Below are 21,880 nucleotides of genomic sequence, written 5' to 3' on the forward strand. Positions count from 1 at the left end.
GTGGAGACAAGGCGCTGTCTGTCTGGTGGAGATTAGCACTTTCCCACACACACACACACATGCAATTACTACACGAGGAGGTGGCACACACTCACACACAGATTAGCAGTGACAGAGGCCCTCGAGCCCGACTGGCTGCAGAAGAAGAGAGCTGAGTCTTGAGAATACCTCGCTAACACAGATGACTAAAAACCATTAAATTGGCTGCCTCAGGCTCCAAAAGATGAAGAGTTATCAACTTGGAGACGACTTTTGAACCGAGCTCCAACGGAGGAAGAGAGCAGTGATGGAGGAGAAACAGGAAGCAAATGAAAGATAGAACAGTTAAAAATAACAAAGCCCAAATAAAAGAGAGGAACGGACCTGTCGCTGTGGAGGTTCCTCAGTAGCTTAAATAATATCTTTAAAGCGCCTGAACAACATCTGTTACAGTGAAACTGTTGAATGATCCCTCCTCACGTCCTAAAACCAAATGTCAGACCAAATGCATCACACTTAATGCCGCTCTGGTACAGTCCACATGGCCACCTGGACTCTGTGAATCATGGTCTTTCTCTGCTCGGCCGTCTGGGAGCATCTCGTCGCTGTTACTTCATTCACACCTGCACAGCCGTTCACCTCCTGGCTGCAGGCTGCAGCCTCATGAACCCGTCATCGTGCTCCTGCAGTCAGTCATCGGTATCGTTGGCTGCGTGTGGAGGTGATACTCGGTTGTATCGCACCGCGAGTCTCAATGATGAGCGAGCGGGTTTCTGCTGTTAAAGGCTCTGCCCATCGGTGAATTACTGGGACTCCACATCCAATTCACAACTAAGTGGAATATGGACGTGCTCGCTGTCTCATGAACGCGTTTCACTCCCACAAGCGGCTGATCTTTTACTTTGAGTGTCATTCAATTCAGGCAGATCGGTCTGAGAGAAAATGTGCAGAACATTGGTCTCCATTTTGTGCTCAATGAAAACCTCCAGCATGAGCGTGAGGATGCAGCGTGGACGTGTTGGCACTGACCTGTAGCAGCAGTCACAGAGGACGCTTCTCCCTCAGTGAGTCCTTTGACGGCCTGCACTGAGATCTGGTACTCTGTTCCTGGATGAAGACCTGCACACACACACGTTGTAGAAGTCGTGATTATGGTCCATCATTCCACGTTTTATTATCTGACTTTTCTTTTGCTTTCATCTTGACACTGAAGATCCATTAAACTATCAAACTACAGTCTGAGAGGGAACCTCTGTTTGTTAACCTGATCATAACGTCACATGTTCAGTCATGTTTCATGCACGATGTCAGGAGATGCTGTTTTCAGACTCCTGCAGCATATTTTATATTCATATTGAATTTTAGACTCTCGCTTCTAGAACAAACGCTTAGAGGAACAAATTATGAATCAATAATCTGATATGAAATACTTGTTGGTTGCAGCACTCACCATCGATGGTGTGTGTGGTGCGCGCCTCCTGGTTCCTCTGCACCTCCTGCTGCTCCTGCCGCCCGGTCGGGTCGGTGTGCGTGAGCCTGAAGTGATCCACCTGCGCTGGCGGGTTCTTCCAGTCCACCTGGATGGAGACTTCAGTCTGGCCGAGGACTTTGATCCCATCGATAGCGGAGACGTCTGGAGAATAACAGCGAGGTGGAACCGAGAGACTTCAGCCTGAAAGCTCCTGACACACATCTACTTTATTCTGTCTTTGAGCTCCAGGATGAACACCTTCACCATGAAACAGGAATGCTAATATTATATATATATGTATATATATATATATATATATATATATATATATATATATATATATATATATATATATATATATTACCACACAGTGTGGATAACATCTTCACTTTAATGTCAGGAAAACTGCAGAGTGAAGTTAATAAATGTATTCATACACCAGCACAGAGCCTCTGTGATCTTCAGGTACATTAGGAATGATGTCATCATAATGAGTTAAGCATTGCAATGTAGACAATGCGACGTCAGCGCTTATTGAAGTCATTGTGTTGTTGTTGTTGTTCTGTCATCTCTTGTTACTCAGCTCATGTTTTAAAAAGTTAAAATGTTGAGGAGAAACAAATCGAGACGCGTCTCCTTTTCCTCACGCTGCTTCTCGCTTCCCACCTCCATGACCTCGCTGCTAGATGCTAGATGCTAAATGCTAAATGCAGCTTCAGAGCCTTGTGACCGCGGAGCACCTTCACTCCTCATGTCTTTCCCACATTAACTCCTCTTCACACGGCGGTGACGAGCTCGTCCATCCAGCGGCCGCCTGCCCGTCAGACTAATCACTTAACCTCCTTCACACACCAGCGGGAGCGGTTGGGGGTTAAGTGCCTGGCCCAAGGGCGGGGCGACATGGACTGGAGGAGCCGGGGTTCGCACCGATCTTCTGATTGAGGGACGACCCGCTCACCCTCTGAGCCCCGGCCGCCCGCCTGATCGCCCGATGCTGATTGGCTGGAATCGTGTCGTGGGAGTCAGAGTTTGTTTCTCAGTTACAGAGGCTGCACTTGAACAGCACTTTTTAACACACACACACTCACACACACACACACTCACACACACACACACACACTCACACACACACACACTCACACACACACACACACACACACACACACACACACACACACTCACACACACAGAACTGGTGCTGAGAGCTTCTCTCTCAGCCAGAAGCCAGATGACGGCGTGTTTCATGCCCGTGTGGGAGTGTCTGCTGGTGATGTTTCCTCGGTCACACATGAGAGACGAGCTCCATCTCGCATCGCGTCCTTCTCGCTCGTGTCCACCATCCTGTCTCGTAATCTTTCTCTTCACATCTGTCTCGACCACATCTGTGAAAGTCTGCTTCCCATTAAAGATCCGTGTTGCCGTTTCCTTTTAATTACCTTTAATGATTAAAAACCATCACGTAATGAAACACTAAGTAGTGACAGGCCTCAGCTGGTTCTCTGCTTTCTGTCAAAGGCATTTCCGGTAAATATAAAAACAGGAAAACACCCTCAAACCTCTAGACCTGCAGCATCTCCTTCCTCTCAGCATTTAACAGCTTGACTTGTGCGTGAGGGCGCTTACATTTGGTCTCAAAAGTGAAATCCACCAGACCTGCAGGCCTCAGACGAGCCGTCCTGCAAACCGTCTTTATCGGGTCACTTCAGCTCTGAACCCGCCGCCATCAAGACGACTTCTGCTCGCCGCCTCTCACCGGTCACGGAGCCACGTCGAGCTCATTGAGTTAAAACAGTCGGACACTTTGAGGTGTTGGCGTTGTTCATCCTCCTGGTCTCACCTGTGGTCGCTTCCATCTTGTCTGCTTCACTTTGGGTTCCTTTGACGACGGCGTACACCTGGACCAGGTGAGTGACTCCAGGACTGAGTCCTGTGATGAGGAAGGAATGATCTGTGTTGGACACCCGGACCTAGGACACAGCGGTTTGACACCAAAGTCTTTAGGAAATGGAGATGATGGTTCTATGCTTCTTCCTTCATTTGACAGATGTAAAACACCGACCTGCTCCTGGGCGCTCGGCTCGTTCGTGGGATGGTACGTCAGGATGTAATAATCTGCTCCAACAACTGATTCCCACGTGACCAGGAGGGAGACGTCCGTCAGCTGCAGCACGCGCAGACCCTGAGGACCGGACACTGACACAAACACATTTCAATGCTTCACCGCTTTCAGGGCTGACACCAAACACTGGACGAGAAATACAAGTGAGTGATTAATAACACTGTGTAATGTGAAAATAACTCATGTGCATTGTATGACTCTGCTTCGTGTGTGTGAACAAATCACCGTATGAGCATTATTGGATCATATTTAGACTCAATAACAACACTTTGAGGTCATTGTTTCAGGTCTTTAAAAATGAACTGATGATTAAACCAGAACATGCTGAACAAGCAGAGTTTGCTTCCTGAACCTGAGATCAGCTTTTCATGGTTAAACGAGGCCGAAGGAGCCGAATGGAGACGACGTGGAAACGACCTGAAGGTGAATATGAAACAGAAACAGAGGACAGAAGACGGCGGTCAGCAGAGCTGAGAGGCTTTCCCAGGAATAAAACTCTCCTGGAGGTAAATGGTGTTCAGAGAAGTGCACATCGACACAGGTGCATATTCCTCAGCGGGGATGTGAGATGGAGGTGAAATGTTTCTGCTGGCAGGAAAGAAACTGGCATCAGGTTCAGGAGCCGATCGGCTCAGTCGGGAAGCTTAATGTTTGTCTCCAATGTGCCGATGTCCTCCATCCAGCAGCAGTTATTATTATAGTTATTACCTGTTGCTCCTCAAGCAGAACTATCAACAATCAGACCCTCGAAAAATATCCAGCGCAGCCGGGGTGAATAAATTAACATATTAAGTTTGGAAAAAGTGGACAGTGATTTGTGTCTTATCTGAGGGAAATATAACTGAAAAAACATGTTTGGACTTCTTCAAAAGGCTATAAATCTGCACCCAGTGATGACTACGGAAGTGAAAGTTAATGGGAAAGTCAGTTTATTTCTATTTGTTGCTCTTCTTATCGCTCTGTGCGCTTGTAAATATTAAACATGTCAGTCTGAGGTACTCTGAGTCTCTGAAATAATTCACTCACACACAAGTTGAAAAAGCACAAATGTTTTGAGCCGAAGACCAAAATGAAACGCGATGAACAGAATCTCAACGATGAGGGATAATAATAAGAATGAAATCCATCAGTCTGCAGTGTGAAGTGAAGAAGTTACTATGCTGACTTTTAATAATCTCCTGAGATTATCATGTGGCTCTTTTTGACATGCTTCAAAAGTATTGTTATCTAAACCACATCTGCCTTTGATAGTGGAGATGAAACATATTCATATTGAAGCTATATTAACATCAATAGCAAGGAATGAATCAGCAGGATACTGATGATATAATATAATATTCCATATCTCTGACCGTCCTTGAGTCATGCGTCTCTCTTCTCCTCCTGTTCATGACACTGATGTTACACCTAAAACAACACAACGCTGTGTTTCCTCTTCCCTTGCTGCCTTGCTGCCTTGCTGCCTTGCTGCTGTTGCACTTCAGCAGCAGCTTCTCGCTCTGACGCTCGCAGCAGGAGAAAGAAACCGTCGTGGAGGTTTGAGGTGGAGCTGCTGAGGAGATGAAGCAGCAGAGGTCGGTGAGCAGCTGAAGACAACGTTAGAAACCGCTGCTCGTGCTCTGGTCACATGTGAAGGAATACCACGGATACATTGAGCCAGAGCGTCCACATTATTTTACTTTGTGAAATTAAAAAATGGATTATTCTGATATCAAGATACAAGCCGTATGAATTCACCTGCAGCTGAAGCTTCTAGATCTCCTTTAAAACTCTGTGGATTAAACTGCTGCTGCTCACCTTTCTGCTCCTCCAGCCTTACATTGACATAAAATGTCATTTGGGCGTCCAGAGGCAGTGCAGCGACGGCAGTTTGGTGAGGAGCGTTTAGCAGGAAAGCAGCGACTCTTCTTCAGGGTCAAGAGGCCGACGGCTGCTCTGACGCTGTGCTGCTGCTACAGGATGTGACCTGATGTCGCTGTCAGAGGTCACGGGGTCAGTCCTCTGGAGGACCATCAGCGGCTCGCTCTGAAACAACTGTTGGAGCGACGCTTTGAACTCAAGTGCAGGTCACTGTGGCCGTGGCGATCACTGCTGTAACTGCAGGTTCAGTCAGAGACGCTTGATCAGCTGTGCAGCGTTCACATCCACATGAAGCAGGAATTATTGCTGCAATAAAATAAATGAATAAAATGGGCAGAACATGTATTTTAAGGTGAGCTGGGCTTCAACAGGTGCACTTGTAAAGGACCCGGAGCTCCTTGAGCGTCTGTGTTTCTCATGAGTTAACAGTCACAGCTTGATAACTCAGAGACTTAAGGAAACGAGTGAAGGGTGAATATTAATTCACACGAGAAACACACATCAAACTAACTGCTGGCCCGGGTCACAAAGAGGGATTATGCTTTAATCCAGCCATGAGGAGATCCTGATGGAAAATGCTCTCACACATCATTCATCCCTTACGGACACATCAGAAAGATGATGTGAGAGGATGAAATACACGGGGACATTAAATAAGGAAGTGAATCTCTTTTTGTTGTCTGATCATCATCAACCATGCAGATTTAGGAGCAGCTTGCATCCCTCCAGTGTGTTCAGGGTGTGAATGGATGAATGAGTGCAACCTATTCAGATGTTGACATTACTTGTGTATTCACCACGCGTTGCAGTAACGTACCTGATGAGCAGTCGTCTCCATAGAAGCCGTCTTCACAGACGCACCGGCCGCTCTCGCACCGGCCGTTACCGACGCAGCCGCCGGGACACTTCTGGACTCTGCAGTCCTCGCCGCTGAAGAGCGGGAAACACACACACTTCCCCTCCACGCACCGGCCCTTGTCGTTGCAGTCGTCGGGACACACGGGCTGGCTGCAGTCCTCCCCCGTGAAGCCCTGCCGGCACACACACTTCCCCTCCTCACACCGGCCGTGGTGGCTGCAGCCGGCGGGGCAGGAGGGCAGCGAGCAGGCCGGGCCGTCCCATCCCGCGCTGCAGAGGCAGCTGCAGGTGTCGGGCTGGAAGCTCCCGTGATCGCTGCAGCTCGTGTCCACTTCAGAGAGAGGGGAGGTGTGTTCAGTTCATCAACTGGAGGTCAAATAGAATAACTTGTGTCTGAAATACTGATTGTTTGCAGCCTGCTCCCTGCTGCAGCCTCCTTATGAACGTTTACTTTGTGTGGAAATGCATGAACTGAAGGACGCCATGCTGCTGACAGCTTTCAGCTATTTGTACTTTAATAATTCCTCTTTGTGTTACGTTATGGCTCTTCACCACAACTCAGACAATGTTGAGTTGTTTAATCCAGATTTGTTCAATACACTTAGTAACTAGGTATCATGATATATATATATATATATATATATATATATATATATATATATATATATATATATATATATATGGTATATTATTGTATATTGAGCTTTATAGCAATATATAAAGTCATTTACCAGCATTACAGTGATGTACACATTAATAATGCAATAAATATAATCCAGCCATATAATCCGTATGAATTGGGACATTCTGCATTCTGTACGTCATTTCACTTTTGTCACTTGAAATATATTTTGTTGTGGATAACTTTGTACTTTCACTGAGGTCAAATCTAGAATGCAGGACTTTCACCTTCAGGAAAACATTTTACTTGATGTTACTTTTACTCAAGTAAACGATCAGAATACGTCTTCTCCCCTCCCAGTGCATTGTGGGTCAGCGACATGAGGTCACTTCCCTGTGCATTGTGGGTCAGCGACGTGAGGTCACTTCCCAGTGCATTGTGGGTCAGCTCCATGAGGTCGCTTCCCAGTGCATTGTGGGTCAGCGACATGAGGTCGCTTCCCTGTGCATTGTGGGTCAGCGACATGAGGTCACTTCCCAGTGCATTGTGGGTCAGCTCCGTGAGCTCGCTCCACACTTTACCTGCGGCCCCGCCGCGCCCGCAGCATCCCAGAGTGCACTGCGTCTTCAGGTAGCTGACGTCCTCCTCCAGCCCGTTGACGCGGTGCATCAGAGCCTTGAAGCCTTCAGACGCCTCACAGTCGCACGCCGGCGCCTGCAGCCGGATGTTGTGACTGAAGACGACGTCGTTCTCTCCGTTCGAGCTGCTCTGCGTCTGCAGACCTGCAGAATGCAAGAAACATCCAACTTATCTTCTAGATGTGCCGCCACACATGAGACAGGATATTAAATATAATAAATAGTTCCAGGTTAAATATAAGTAACATTACATACTACTGAAAAGAGCGTTCTAACCTCAACACTCCTCATCTTTTAATCTGAGCGTTCTAACCTCAACACTCCTCATCTTTTAATCTGAGCGTTCTAACCTCAACACTCATCTTTTAATCTGAGCGTTCTAACCTCAACACTCATCTTTTAATCTGAGCGTTCTAACCTCAACACTCATCTTTTAATCTGAGCGTTCTAACCTCAACACTCCTCATCTTTTAATCTGAGCGTTCTAACCTCAACACTCATCTTTTAATCTGAGCGTTCTAACCTCAGCGCTCATCTCGGTTGCGTTCTCTATCTTGTGTTCGTCACCTGTCTCGTCCTGCGTTGGCAGAAGCTCCAGTTTACAGCTGGAGCTTCCCGGGATGTCGATCTTATAGACGTGGCTGAAGGTGAGTCCCTGAGGGGCCGGTGGGGCGGGGCCGGAGGCGGGGCCGGAGGCGGGGCCGGAGGCGGAGCTGAGCGGCGCCGCCATGCAGAGCAGGACCAGGAGGCCCAGAGCGCTGCACAGACGTCTCCTGGTCATGGCTGGAGGACAAGACAAGGTCACGTATGCAGGTCACATGTCTGCAGGTCACATGTCTGCAGGTCACATGTCTGCAGGTCACATGTCCGGGGGTCACATGTCCGGGGGTCACATGTCTCGAGGGAACCGCGTTGTGGTTTAACAGCGTTTGTCAGCATGTAGAGCTTCACTGGAAGGTGATGACATTAAAGTAGAGATCGCTTCTACCGAACTGAAAGCTTCATGAATGCTTTGGTTCCAGGAAATATTACAACAAGGAGAGGAAGAGATGGTGACAGATGGAAAACTAAAAGAGAAAACAAGGAGTAACTCAGAAATAAGACGCGCTGCTCACTTCATGAATACTTTTCCCAGAAGGGAATATTCATTTTGCTGAAGTAGTTTTTTACCTTTACAGCAGAAAGATCAACAGGAACTAAAGTCCTCGCTGACTGAAGCAGATCAACTTCCTCACATGGAGACAGTCTGCATGTACGTTCCATCTGTTCTGTAGTGCCAGCTTATACATTTTGGATCTTTGTTATGAACGACGTGTTGCAGACGACTGAAACTGTAGATGTTGGTCGTCACGGCTGCTGGACCGGAGCCTCCGGGTGGAAGAAGAGCCACGATGGACTGAAGTCAGCAGAGAGACGGAGACACCGAACACTGAACACGCTACACAGCTGCACACGCTGCATATTTAATATCAATAAACCTGTGTGTGTGTGTGTGTGTGTGTGTGTGTGTGTGTGTGTAACTCAACAGAAAGTGAGCATTTTGCTGTCGTCTAAACCATAAATTGTTTTCAGTCGTTCGTTTCAGAGCTTCAGAGACGATCCAGTGATGATGTCATTGTGTTTAAAGACGGTGATGTCATGTGAACTTCAGAACGTGGTTTTCTCTGGGAATCCAAATTACATGCTTTCAAACTAGTAGTGTGACTGTTTTAACCTTTATTGCTCTTTTTGGGGTGTTGGTCTGAACGCAGCATTCTGGTGTGAACGTGGATCAAACTGTTCTGGTCCTGAGAGGAAACGCAAACCCTCGAAGAGACTGAAAGAAAAGCTCCTAAAACATCCTGCTGTTGATGGTGACCGCACGGCAATGTACAGAAGTATGTGCACAATACACAGAAGTATGTGCAGAATATACAGAAGTATGTGCACTATACACAGAAGTATGTGCAGAATATACAGAAGTATGTGCACTATACACAGAAGTATGTGCAGAATATACAGAAGTATGTGCACTATACACAGAAGTATGTGCAGAATATACAGAAGTATGTGCACTATACACAGAAGTATGTGCACAATATACAGAAGTATATGCACTATACACAGAAGTATGTGCACAATATACAGAAGTATATGCAGAATATACAGAAGTATGTGCACAATATACAGAAGTATATGCACAATACACAGAAGTATGTGCACAATATACAGAAGTATATGCAGAATATACAGAAGTATGTGCACAATATACAGAAGTATATGCACAATACACAGAAGCTCACACTTCCATAAATATGTTGGATTTGTTAGAAATCAGATGCAAAAGCTGCAAAACCACAAAGTTGTTCCGATGCTGACACCATGTCTGTCAAGAGGCTGAAAGAGGAAAAAGAAACCAGAATGTTTCATCCCAGAATTATTTTGAACAAAGAATATTTCAGTGCTGAAACTATGAAAGTTAATAGAAGATGTGATCTTTTTAAATAGCGGTAAAAAGGTTGTGACGTCTGCTGAGTGCAGCGGCTTTGAGGAGGAGAAATGGACCAATAGAACATCATCAACTACAACAGATGGAAAAGTAGAAGAAGATCCTAAAAGTCCCTCTGGACGCGTTGTGAGCATGAATATGTCAGCAGGTTGATCTCAAACCTGTCAATCCTCCTTGATGCCGTTATCAGATTAACAGATATTGTAAGAAATGCTCTTTTGAGTACGTCAAGCTTCTTTTCAACAGCTGAGGTGGAAACTCTCTTGCATACTATTATCTGTAACTCCCTGTGGTCTATGCACCCTCCCTCTAATGGTTTACACATGTGGCTGTAACTCAATAGTTCAAAAGTCTCCATCTTCTGGACACACGTGTAATTATCATGACCCTGTTTGGTTATTTCAGCTGTTTGATTGCTGCTGGTCAAAAGCTTGAGGTCGGAGCCTGAAGCCTGAGCTGGAAACCCGAGCGATGACTTCACTGGGAAACGGCTTTTTTCACCCGATGTGGGAGCCGAAAGGTTCGTGGGTCTTTTATCAATGTCCAAGACTTTGGAGGGCAAACTAGAGATGATGTATAAAAAACATTAAGAGAAGAAGGAGGGAGACAAATGGAAAGTAATGGAAACAGAGCTGAAAAGACTGGATGGAGAGAGAGATTAGGTGAGTGAGAGAGAAGAGCTGAGAGAGAGAATGATAGAGACAATGCGCTGGAGTCAGTGACAGTCCAGCAGTTAACCACATTACAGACAGTAAACCACCGCCGAGTGAAATGGGACTGAACGCCGGCTCAGAGAGATGCTTAACAAGCACCTTTATAGCTCCCTGTCAAGGACTTTATGTGACGCTCCCCATTTTCAGGCCCTTTCGTATTTCTCCAGGAGGAGATAGCTGTGACCTTCCAAGCATAACAGAGGCCCGAGAGCTCAGACGCCCCGGTGTGGGAAGGAGAGACAGATGGAGGGATTAATGGAGAGAGGAAACGGGGACGAGAGGGGGAAGTGGAGCCGTCACAGACCAGAGTCACTGCTGAGCAAAGGATTGACGGATGATTGACTTCCTGTCTGCAGAAACACATATGTACATACAGAAACAGAGAGTTTTGAAAACTGAGTCTTTTCCACTCTGTTCAGAGACAAAATGTCCAGACAACCTTCACAGAAACAACTCCAAACACTTTGCCAGTAGGTGGCGACGAAGGCCACAGCGACGATACGGCAAACACCAGAGAACGAGACTGAGCAGAGCTCACGTCTTGAGCTTTGGCAGCTGAAAACAAGATGGCGCCTCCGCTCATCCGTAAAGTACGTGCAGAAATCCTGAGCTACGATAAAAAGTAGTAAAATAAAGAAGTTGTTATTGCTTTTGGCACCGATTCACAAAGCAACAATGGGCTTTGATAGATGTACTGTACACAGTGATGAACACATGCATGGAGGGATGATGGATGAGTGAAACAATGGAAGGATGAACGGATGAATGGAAGGAATGAGGTAAATCCTCTGGAATAGTATACATAGGATACTTCAGATATATTAAAGAATGAAGGTCGTTGGACAGTAAAGTAGGAAAGAGAAGCTACAACTGAAAGAAAGAGACGTTTGCAGCAAGAACCAAGCAGGACAAAGCAGGACAGAAGGGTTTTGCTCCCTTATTGTAAAAGACAGAAGGGTTTTGCTCCCTTATTGTAAAAGACAGAAGGGTTTTGCTCTCTTATTGTAAAAGACAGAAGGGTTTTGCTCCCTTATTGTAAAAGACAGAAGGGTTTTGCTCCCTTATTGTAAAAGACAGAAGGGTTTTGCTCCCTTATTGTAAAAGACAGAAGGTTTTTGCTCTCTTATTGTAAAAGACAGAAAGCATTTCCTGGTTATTCTCCAACAAACCAGCAACATGCAGACGGTGGTCTTGGGTTCGGCATCAGCGTCATCACATGAGCCAAAGCATTCGACTGTCTGGTGTCAAGTCGACGTGCTGAAGCAGGACATCAGAAGCGCTTCAGTCCAGCAGACGCTCGCAGCCCATCGATGAGGTCACATCTCAACCTGACTGCAAAACCATCGCAAGTCAAATCCAACAAGTCCGTGAACACAGTTCAAAATTCCTTCCTGACAATAACTCCTCACGTCAAAGAGCCTGAGAGAAGTCTGTTGACTCCCTGTGATGTGTCTTTTACACGGGAGAAAGAAGTGTGTACGTTTGTGTACAATAAGTGCACTCATAGCTTCCAGATACACAAAATAACAGCAATGCATTCCCCCAGAGACAATACCGTGTAGATCCAGACACCTTTCACTGAACTCTTGACAGCTTGTATCTGTGTCTTTCTATAAATATCCCTGTTCTCTCTGCACAGCGCGCTGAACGCTTCAGACACACAGAGCAGGACGGGAAGTGAAACAGAGAAACGAGCTGCTGCACCGAGCGATAAGGAGAAGAGTCCTTCACGTCGGACCTGTCCTCTCTGGACATGAAGCACCGGCTGCCCGCCAGCTTTCAGCTCAGCACTAATCTCATTGGACCAAACCAACGCGCCCGGAGCCAGAAGACGGGAGGGTTTAAAGAAGGAGCAGCGAGGTCAAGCCTTCATGTGCGGCTGCAAACGCGTGGACCTTCACTTCCTGCTTCCCTCCATCAGCAGCTTGCACACCGAACGGGGAACTGAAATGAATAAAACGAAAGCAATTACGGTCTGAGAGCTGAGCTCATATCTTCACACTTCTGTCTGCCTGCAGAGCAGCAGATGCATTCTCGCTTCACCAGAGCTTCACCACAGCTTCACCAGAGCTTCACCAGAGCTTCACCAGAGCTTCACCAGAGCTTCACCAGAGCTTCATCACAGCTTCACCAGAGCTTCATCAGAGCTTCATCAGAGCTTCATCACAGCTTCACCAGAGCTTCACCAGAGCTTCATCAGAGCTTCATCACAGCTTCATCAGAGTTTCATCACAGCTTCATCAGAGCTTCATCGGAGCTTCATCGGAGCTTCAGAGCTTCACCAGAGCTTCATCACAGCTTCACCAGAGCTTCATCAGAGCTTCATCACAGCTTCATCAGAGCTTCATCAGGTTCCTCCCTCTGGAGGACAGAAACACAACCTGAGCATCAAGAAGCTGAAACAACACTGAACTCGTCCCCAGAGGACGTTTTCAATCAGGGAGAGAAAATGAAATAAACTGTTGGAGGTTTCTGTGAAAGCAGCAACGTTATGTAACAAGTATATATATACATATACATATATATATATATATACACATCTCTCTCTCTCTCTGTCTCTCTCTCTGTCTCTGTCTCTCCCCCCCCCCTCCTCACATCTGCATCTCACTGTCTTCTGTTTCTTCTTCAGAAACTTAAATCTTCTGGATCGACAGTGAGAGCATCTTCCATCCCTCACACAGTTATTAGGAATATATTTATGTTATTGTGGATATATTTCTGTTATTATGGATATATTTATGTTATTGTGGATATATTTCTGTTATCATGGATATATTTATGTTATTGTGGAGAGAGGTGTGTGGGAGCAGCGTTGTTGACAGACATTATGAGATTATCTACAATACAATATAAAACTGAATAAACGAATCATAAATAATAACTCAGAGACTTTTGCTGAAATGAATGACTATCAGCTCAGAAGAGAAAACACGTTTGTTAATTTATACAATATTGTCTTCACATTTATGAGTTCAAAACTAAAGTACTATTCAAAAAAATACAAGATTCATCCAGCAATAAACTATGAAAACAGCTTGAGAGGAGGAAGTCTTCACTCCATAACACTATGAAAATATGACATTTATGTTAAAGTCCTGCATATTGATTTACATTACTTTACTGTGCAGTAAAGCATCTTATAAAGTCATAGTCACTTTTAACATAATTATCATCAGTTAACAGTTTTGTCATAGTTTGTAAAATAATAAAAAATGTGAAATAAACATACTGGAGTATAAATTAGCCTTCGAGAGATAATAAAATAAAAATATAAAGTAGCATAATATAAACATAATATACATTATTATTTAAAAGTATGCCTCTAACATATACGATGTATGTACTAAATGTACTTTCTGAACAATAAACCATAGATAACCAAGTTTAGAAATAATAAATTCATCTTCATCTCACATTGAACTGAACAAAACTACTAAATACTAATAAAATACAAAAAAGCGTAACTTCATGGAGGATATATTAACTATATTATCCTATAAGTCCTACATACTGAGTGAAGTCATGCATACATCACTGAGTCTGATTAAAACTTCTTACCTCCTCTCTCTCTCTTTCCTCTGCAGGACTCGTCTCTCTCTCTCTTTCCTCTGCAGGACTCGTCTCTCTCTCTCTTTCCTCTGCAGGACTCGTCTCTCTCTCTCTTTCCTCTGCAGGACTCGTCTCTCTCTCTCTTTCCTCTGCAGGACTCGTCTCTCTCTCTCTTTCCTCTGCAGGACTCGTCTCTCTCTCTCTTTCCTCTGCAGGACTCGTCTCTCTCTCTCTTTCCTCTGCAGGACTCGTCTCTCTCTCTTCCACCTGTAGAGGAGCTGAGGACTCAGAGCGTCGTCCTGCAGCGTCTGCTCGCCTCTTGTGGCTGCAGCTTCTCCTGAAGGCCGGCGGTTGGAGAGTCTGGGAGTGTCTCTCTGCTCCTGAAGCCTTCGAGTGGAGAGAGGGAAGGAGGGCGAAATGAGCAGATTTACTCGTTCATGTCTCTTGCTTTGCTTCTTTGCTGTCACGTTTCTCACTTATATATATCTATATATATATAGATATATATATAGTATGGTTTTTGAAGTGAAACTCGGTCGAGTGGCCGAGTGGAGCTGTTTGTACAGAACTTTTATTTTTCTCTTTGACGTGTTAGAAAACTATGTTCAGTCTTTCTTTTGAAACCTGCTCAGCTGCTCAGCGCCTGACGTTCAGCATGAAGACCACCATGAAACCAGACTGAGATGAAGAACCTAACTGAGATGAAGAACCTGACTGAGATGAAGAACCTGACTGAGATGAAGAACCAGACTGAGATGAAGAACCTGACTGAGATGAAGAACCAGACTGGGATGAAGAACCAGACTGAGATGAAGAACCTGACTGAGATGAAGAACCTGACTGAGATTAAGAACCTGACTGAGATGAAGAACCAGACTGGGATGAAGAACCAGACTGAGATGAAGAACCAGACTGAGATGAAGAACCTGACTGAGATGAAGAACCTAACTGAGATGAAGAACCTGACTGAGATGAAGAACCTGACTGAGATGAAGAACCAGACTGAGATGAAGAACCTAACTGAGATGAAGAAACTGACTGAGATTAAGAACCTGACTGAGATGAAGAACCAGACTGGGATGAAGAACCAGACTGAGATGAAGAACCAGACTGAGATGAAGAACCTGACTGAGATGAAGAACCAGACTGGGATGAAGAACCAGACTGAGATGAAGAACCTGACTGAGATGAAGAACCAGACTGAGATGAAGAACCAGACTGAGATGAAGAACCTGACTGAGATTAAGAACCTGACTGAGATGAAGAACCAGACTGGGATGAAGAACCAGACTGAGATGAAGAACCAGACTGAGATGAAGAACCTGACTGAGATGAAGAACCAGACTGAGATGAAGAACCAGACTGAGATTAAGAACCTGACTGAGATGAAGAACCTGACTGAGATGAAGAACCAGACTGAGATTAAGAACCTGACTGAGATGAAGAACCAGACTGAGATGAAGAACCTGACCAGCGGCTGAAAGACGGCATTTATTAAAGTATTACAAACGCAAAGGTTTACTTCACATTGTTCTTTGCCATGTTGTCTGGATAGTGTGTGTGTGTTAGTGTGAGTGTGTTAGTGTGTGAGTGTGTGTGTGTGTGTGTGTGTGCGCGATGATGTCATGACTTACTGCTTATCTGAGATCAGCTCGAATGTTTGGACCCAATTACCGACTCCTTCATTTGGACGTATGTAAACCCATTCCAACCAGCACGGAGGAATGCAGTAACACACACACACACACACACACACACACACACACACACATCTTTAACTTTGTATTTCAGCTCGTAAAGGAGTGAAGTTGTTGTTTATGGAAACATCCGGAGTGAAAAGATCTTTTCACGTTGGCTCTTTGTCGTTTGGTATCGACCAATCACAACATCCCTTCTGTGAGTCAGCGGCTGTGAAGTTACTCTGAATAAAAACTGTAAAAGAAATGATGATAAATAAAAAATAAATGAACAGTTCCAGGAAAGATAATTGTGGTAATAGAGATTGAAAAGGTCTGGAAATGAATGCACAATTACAGCGACGCCTGCGTGCAAAACATTGTCCCTTTGCTTTCCCTGCAGGTTGAGATCTCGTTAGTGAGATTAGTCTTGAGGTTCACAGTTTCCTCTTATTGAAGACGGAGCAGGATTAAAAACAGAGTCTTCATTTATTCATCAGGATGTTTCATCTCTACGGTTATTTATTCATTGGTGGTTTGTGATCTCAGTAAATATAAACCTGTAAACTTCAGTGTTTTAGCTCATAAACTGCACATCTGTCATCGTACACGTCAGACACTTTGCAGTAGTTACAGTCGTTAAAAGTCTGAACGCTCCACATTCTTTCCTACGAGTATACGAGAGGAAAGTTATTGGTTTCAATAAAATTAAAGCTGCAGTTAATCGTACAACCTTATTTTGAATGAGCTTCTTCCACAGGAGTCTTGTTATTTTCCTCTTGAAGGAAATCATTTGCAGCGCTGTCTCTTCTCCTCCTGCGTTTAGATAAAGTTATGATGAACTAACACTAAACACTGATGACGTCTCTTCTGCAGGGTTTTAAGTTTGAACGCTTGATAAATAGAGGAAGACCTTTACAGTCCAGTCCTCTGCTGCAGCTCCTTCTGCCACCTTGTTCTTAGAGAGAAGAACTGTGATGCTCCTGAAGCTGAAACGCTGCTGAACAGCAGACGACAGGTCGCTTACGTTGAGAAGAAAGTTAACAAGCACTTCTCCTAAAATGTCAAATCTGTCCTGTAAAGTTAGGCCTGAGTTTAAACCTGTAATGTTTTAGCCCCAAACATTGAGCCTGAGGCTAAAGAGCCCGTCAGTGTAAATAATTCAGCATTCATAACTCCTGCATGTCTTATTAGTGTAAATAATCCAGCATTCATAACTCCTGCATGTCTTATTAGTGTAAATAATCCAGCATTCATAACTCCTGCATGTCTACTTATTAGTGTAAATAATCCAGCATTCATAACTCCTGCATGTCTTACTAGTGTAAATAATCCAGCATTCATAACTCCTGCATGTCTTATTAGTGTAAATAATCCAGCATTCATAACTCCTGCATGTCTTATTAGTGTAAATAATCCAGCATTCATAACTCCTGCATGTCTTACTAGTGTAAATAATCCAGCATTCATAACTCCTGCATGTCTACTTATTAGTGTAAATAATCCAGCATTCATAACTCCTGCATGTCTACTTACTAGTGTAAATAATCCAGCATTCATAACCGCTCCTTGTCTCAAACAACACGTGTCTTGAGCTCGGCGCTTCATGGGATCGTTTCTCGTAAATCAGCTCTGAGCCGCCGGGTGTTTAATCCCTGCAGGATCGCGGTAACGGACGGAAGCTTCACTGATTGTTTATTTTCTTGCGGCTGTGGAAACCGTTGATTTGAGAGATCTGATTGGTTGATGAGCTTCACCGTGAGAGGAACTGACAGATGGATCAAACATCACCCGCAGACATGCAACACATGGAATATGTTACAGAATGAACGTCCGGGGCTCCGAGGCTGGATTATCACTCAAAGACGCCTTCAGCATCCAATGTTCACCGTTCAGGTCCAAACATTCACACACATGGTTTCTCTTTGTTAAAATGACCAAAGCATCAACGTCTGCTTCAGGTTTCTACTGCAGAGACGACGCAGATTAGAAGATAAAGCAGATAAAGAAAAGTCCTTTAAGGATAAACAAAGTGATGCCACACACACACACACACACACACACACACACACTGTATACATGTTGTTAATCTATAACATGTTGCCATGTCTTCAGTCATCTTTATTGAACATAGTTCAGATGCTTACAGATGTTTAAAGGTTATTTTAATGTGTCTCTCAGCATTGTGGTAAAGACCAACACGAAGGAGCTTCTCAGATGTGACGTCACAACTTAAAACCAGGAGCCGTCGTCTTTGGCGTCTAAATGCTTCACAGAAAAACAACGAGAAGGAATCTGCCGTCATAATTATAATAAATCACTCGTTCATCTGCAGAGTGAGTTTCAGGCCACGAGGACGTTAATTACAACCGACACGACGAGTCGACGAGCAGCTTCCTCATGGTGTGGACGCTCAGGAGGCTCGTCCTGTCAGGAGGCTCGTCCTGTCAGGAGGCTCGTCCTGTCAGGAGGCTCGTCCTGTCAGGAGGCTCGTCCCGTCTGGAGGCTCGTCCCGTCAGGAGGCTCGTCCTGTCTGGAGGCTCGTCCTGTCTGGAGGCTCGTCCTGTCTGGAGGCTCGTCCTGTCTGGAGGCTCGTCCTGTCAGGAGGCTCGTCCTGTCAGGAGGCTCGTCCTGTCAGGAGGCTCGTCCCGTCTGGAGGCTCGTCCCGTCAGGAGGCTCGTCCCGTCTGGAGGCTCGTCCCGTCTGGAGGCTCGTCCTGTGTGGAGGCTCGTCCCGTCAGGAGGCTCGTCCCGTGTGGAGGCTCGTCCCGTCTGGAGGCTCGTCCCGTCTGGAGGCTCGTCCCGTCAGGAGGCTCGTCCTGTGTGGAGGCTCGTCCCGTCTGGAGGCTCGTCCTGTGTGGAGGCTCGTCCTGTCTGGAGGCTCGTCCTGTGTGGAGGCTCGTCCCGTCTGGAGGCTCGTCCTGTGTGGAGGCTCGTCCTGTCAGGAGGCTCGTCCTGTCTGGAGGCTCGTCCTGTGTGGAGGCTCGTCCTGTCTGGAGGCTCGTCCTGTGTGGAGGCTCGTCCTGTGTGGAGGCTCGTCCTGTGTGGAGGCTCGTCCTGTGTGGAGGCTCGTCCTGTCTGGAGGCTCGTCCTGTGTGGAGGCTCGTCCCGTCTGGAGGCTCGTCCTGTGTGGAGGCTCGTCCCGTCTGGAGGCTCGTCCTGTGTGGAGGCTCGTCCCGTCTGGAGGCTCGTCCTGTGTGGAGCCCTCAGGTGGAGACGTGACCTCTCAGGCTGACTCCACCAACACGCTCCTGCTTTTCATCTCGGACTCCTCGGTGGTTCCTCGCTGCTTCAGGGAGGAGAGACTGAAGAGCTCCAGCAGGTGAAGCTCTGAGACTTTGAGGCTGAAGCTCAAGTTGCAGAGTTCATGGAGGAAACGTCTTCCTCTTGTAAAGTCACGATCAATGGACTAAAGAAACTAAGTCCTGTTTTACTCTTTCCTGCTGCGTTTATGAATATGTGCTCAAAAGATCATCGCTTTGAGAGATCTGAGGAAACAAAGTTGAGCTTCTGCCTGACGGCAACTCGCTGCAGGTTTTCACTGAACCGGAGCGACAGACGACGTCCTCCATGTCTTCTTGTCCTGTCATGGGAGTTTGAACCAACTTCCTTCCTGTTTCATCACAGTTCAAACTCTCACATGGAAACAGAGTCACATGAATCAACAATCCCTCAAACTCTGACAAGCAAGATGTTCCAGCTTCACGGACCAGCAGCAGGAGTTCCTCTTCAGCTTCTCTTCAGTCACAAAGACTTGTTTTCAAGGCTGAAACGTCCTGAAGCTTTGGTGGTCCTGCAGCAAGGAGAAGCCCAGATGTTCCAGATCCTCTCTCTCTCTCTCTCTCTCTCTCTCTCTCTCTCTCTCTCCTTTAAGTACTTCTTCTCCTTGACATTGGCATCAACAGGTATCGATGACATCACACCGTGCGGCTTCACTTTCACAGATCTTTATATCTTCTGAACACAAACCACGTCGTTAATGTTTTGCTTTATGAGGTTATGCATCAAAGGAATGGAGGAGCAGCTCGAATGTGAGAGGCAGGTTGTTATGAAACGCTCCTCAGCAGAGCGGCAGTGAACGCTGCATATCTGCAGATGGGACTCATCACTTTTACTTGACCCAAAAGACTCAGTTCCAAGTTGCACAATATTGAGATGGATAATATTGAGTGTGTAATATCTCTGCCAGCAGAGGAAATGATAAAACAGATGCTGAGACAATCCGGCGTCCGCCTGATGCCCACGCCGCCTTAATGTGTTTGATGGGCTCCATTTCCAAATGTCAGAAATGAAGAGACTCTATTTGTGCATTTTTGGAAGATCATAAATTATAAATGAAAGCTTTAAAAGTCAGACATATTCATCAAGTGCTTTCATTATTGCGGTCTGGAAAAAGAGGAAATGTGTTTTGTTGTGCGCGGTATGCATAATCTATTTTATATTATCGTCTGCATGCACGTTGCTGTCGTGAAACCAGAGCAGAAACTTTGACTTGTTAGTGTTGACAATGAAGTTTGCATGTTGATGTATGTGATATTTCTAAATCTACTTTATAATTATATTGAGGATCAATTAATTTGTCAAAGGTTTAATTTTTATTGCAGTAGAAAATCAAACTAGACCCTGTGATATTATTCATTTCCCCAGTACAGTACCCATGTATTCAATATATAAACTGCTGTGACATCAGGTAGTAGTAATAATAATAGTAATGATAATGATAATAATAATAGTAATAATAATAACCCCGTGTCTAGACAGACGTGTCCTTTGCGTCTCTGCACAGGAAGGATCTCATGCAGACACTCTGATGCCTCATGTCCATGTTTTATTCACATTATTCATGTTGTTGTAGGAAGATCAATCTGGCAACATGTTGGATTTAATAAATAAATGAAATGATTTGAATGTAATATAAAAGACAAACACTGCAGATCAAACTTCACAGTATTTGTTTCAGTCCTGTTTGTTTAGGAAAGCCAGAAGAATATTTTCCTCCCAGACGCTTATATTTCTGTAGCCCTTTTTACCTGAAGGGAAGAAGTAAACCACGTTCACCCTAGGTTCAGAAAGTTGGACTCTGACTGGAAATTGAACAGTGATCATTTATTGCTTCCCAAACAATTATTATTTTGCAGTGCACAGACATAGGGAAAAAAAAAATAGAGCTCTTTAATAAAAATAAAAATAGAATAAATTAAAATAAAAGTGTCCTTTCTTCTATATCAGAAGAGGTAGTGAAATCCTGTATTGGATATTTGTGTGTGTCAGTTCGTTCTACTACCCGGGTAGGTTTTGTGGTGAACGTTCTTATCTGTGTCAGTGTGAAGTGAGTAGATGTCTGTATTCTTCGGAGTGGATCCCAATCTCCGTTCTCTGTCAATGGTCTGGCTCGCCACTGAACCGCAGAGGGTTCAGAATCGTGCTGATCAATCCCTGATCCAGCTTGAAGAAAAAACAATCTACACGCATGGTGCAGAAACACATTCCCATTAATATTCATATTCATCACAACTTTCTACTACTCCTACTCTGATTCTCTGCATTTTCATAACGAAAGGCAGTATATACAAAGTTTAAATCATTGTAAATGATGGTGTACACACTTACAGTAGTGTTATTTTAACACAATTATTCATTATGAACTTATATTTTTAACATATTTATATTTTTAACGGTAAATGAATTTTACCAATTCACTCTTTTTAACCCATCATGAGTATTTAACAACAAATATAGAATAAATCACATGTAAATGTACACAAAACAGTACATCAGAACAATATTCTTACAACGTAATATCATATTCCACCTCTGTCTCCATCATTAAATGTGGTGGTGGTATAATAGCTTGGCCGGCTACACCATTAGCACCGATATTTTAATATGACAACAGGCTACCTGAGCT

At 44.9% G+C, this 21,880-nt stretch overlaps 1 protein-coding gene across 1 annotated transcript in view; it reads right to left on the reverse strand.

The window, feature by feature from the left end:
* tnn (tenascin N) overlaps positions 1-21,880 on the reverse strand; it is a 34,584-nt gene that overhangs the window by 12,294 nt on the left and 410 nt on the right. Inside the window, exons 2-9 of the mRNA XM_068571453.1 lie at positions 14,307-14,684; positions 8,115-8,330; positions 7,491-7,691; positions 6,247-6,618; positions 3,510-3,643; positions 3,288-3,417; positions 1,430-1,612; positions 1,009-1,098 (exon numbers count right to left, since the gene is read on the reverse strand). Coding sequence (XP_068427554.1) covers positions 1,009-1,098; positions 1,430-1,612; positions 3,288-3,417; positions 3,510-3,643; positions 6,247-6,618; positions 7,491-7,691; positions 8,115-8,328 — 1,324 coding nt within the window. The 5' untranslated portion in view covers positions 8,329-8,330; positions 14,307-14,684. The remainder of the gene's footprint in view (positions 1-1,008; positions 1,099-1,429; positions 1,613-3,287; positions 3,418-3,509; positions 3,644-6,246; positions 6,619-7,490; positions 7,692-8,114; positions 8,331-14,306; positions 14,685-21,880) is intronic.

The sequence above is a fragment of the Clinocottus analis genome, unplaced genomic scaffold (genome assembly GCF_023055335.1).
Source record: "Clinocottus analis isolate CAN_PGR_092001 unplaced genomic scaffold, fCliAna1.0.p SCAF_11, whole genome shotgun sequence".
NCBI lineage: Eukaryota > Metazoa > Chordata > Actinopteri > Perciformes > Cottidae > Clinocottus > Clinocottus analis.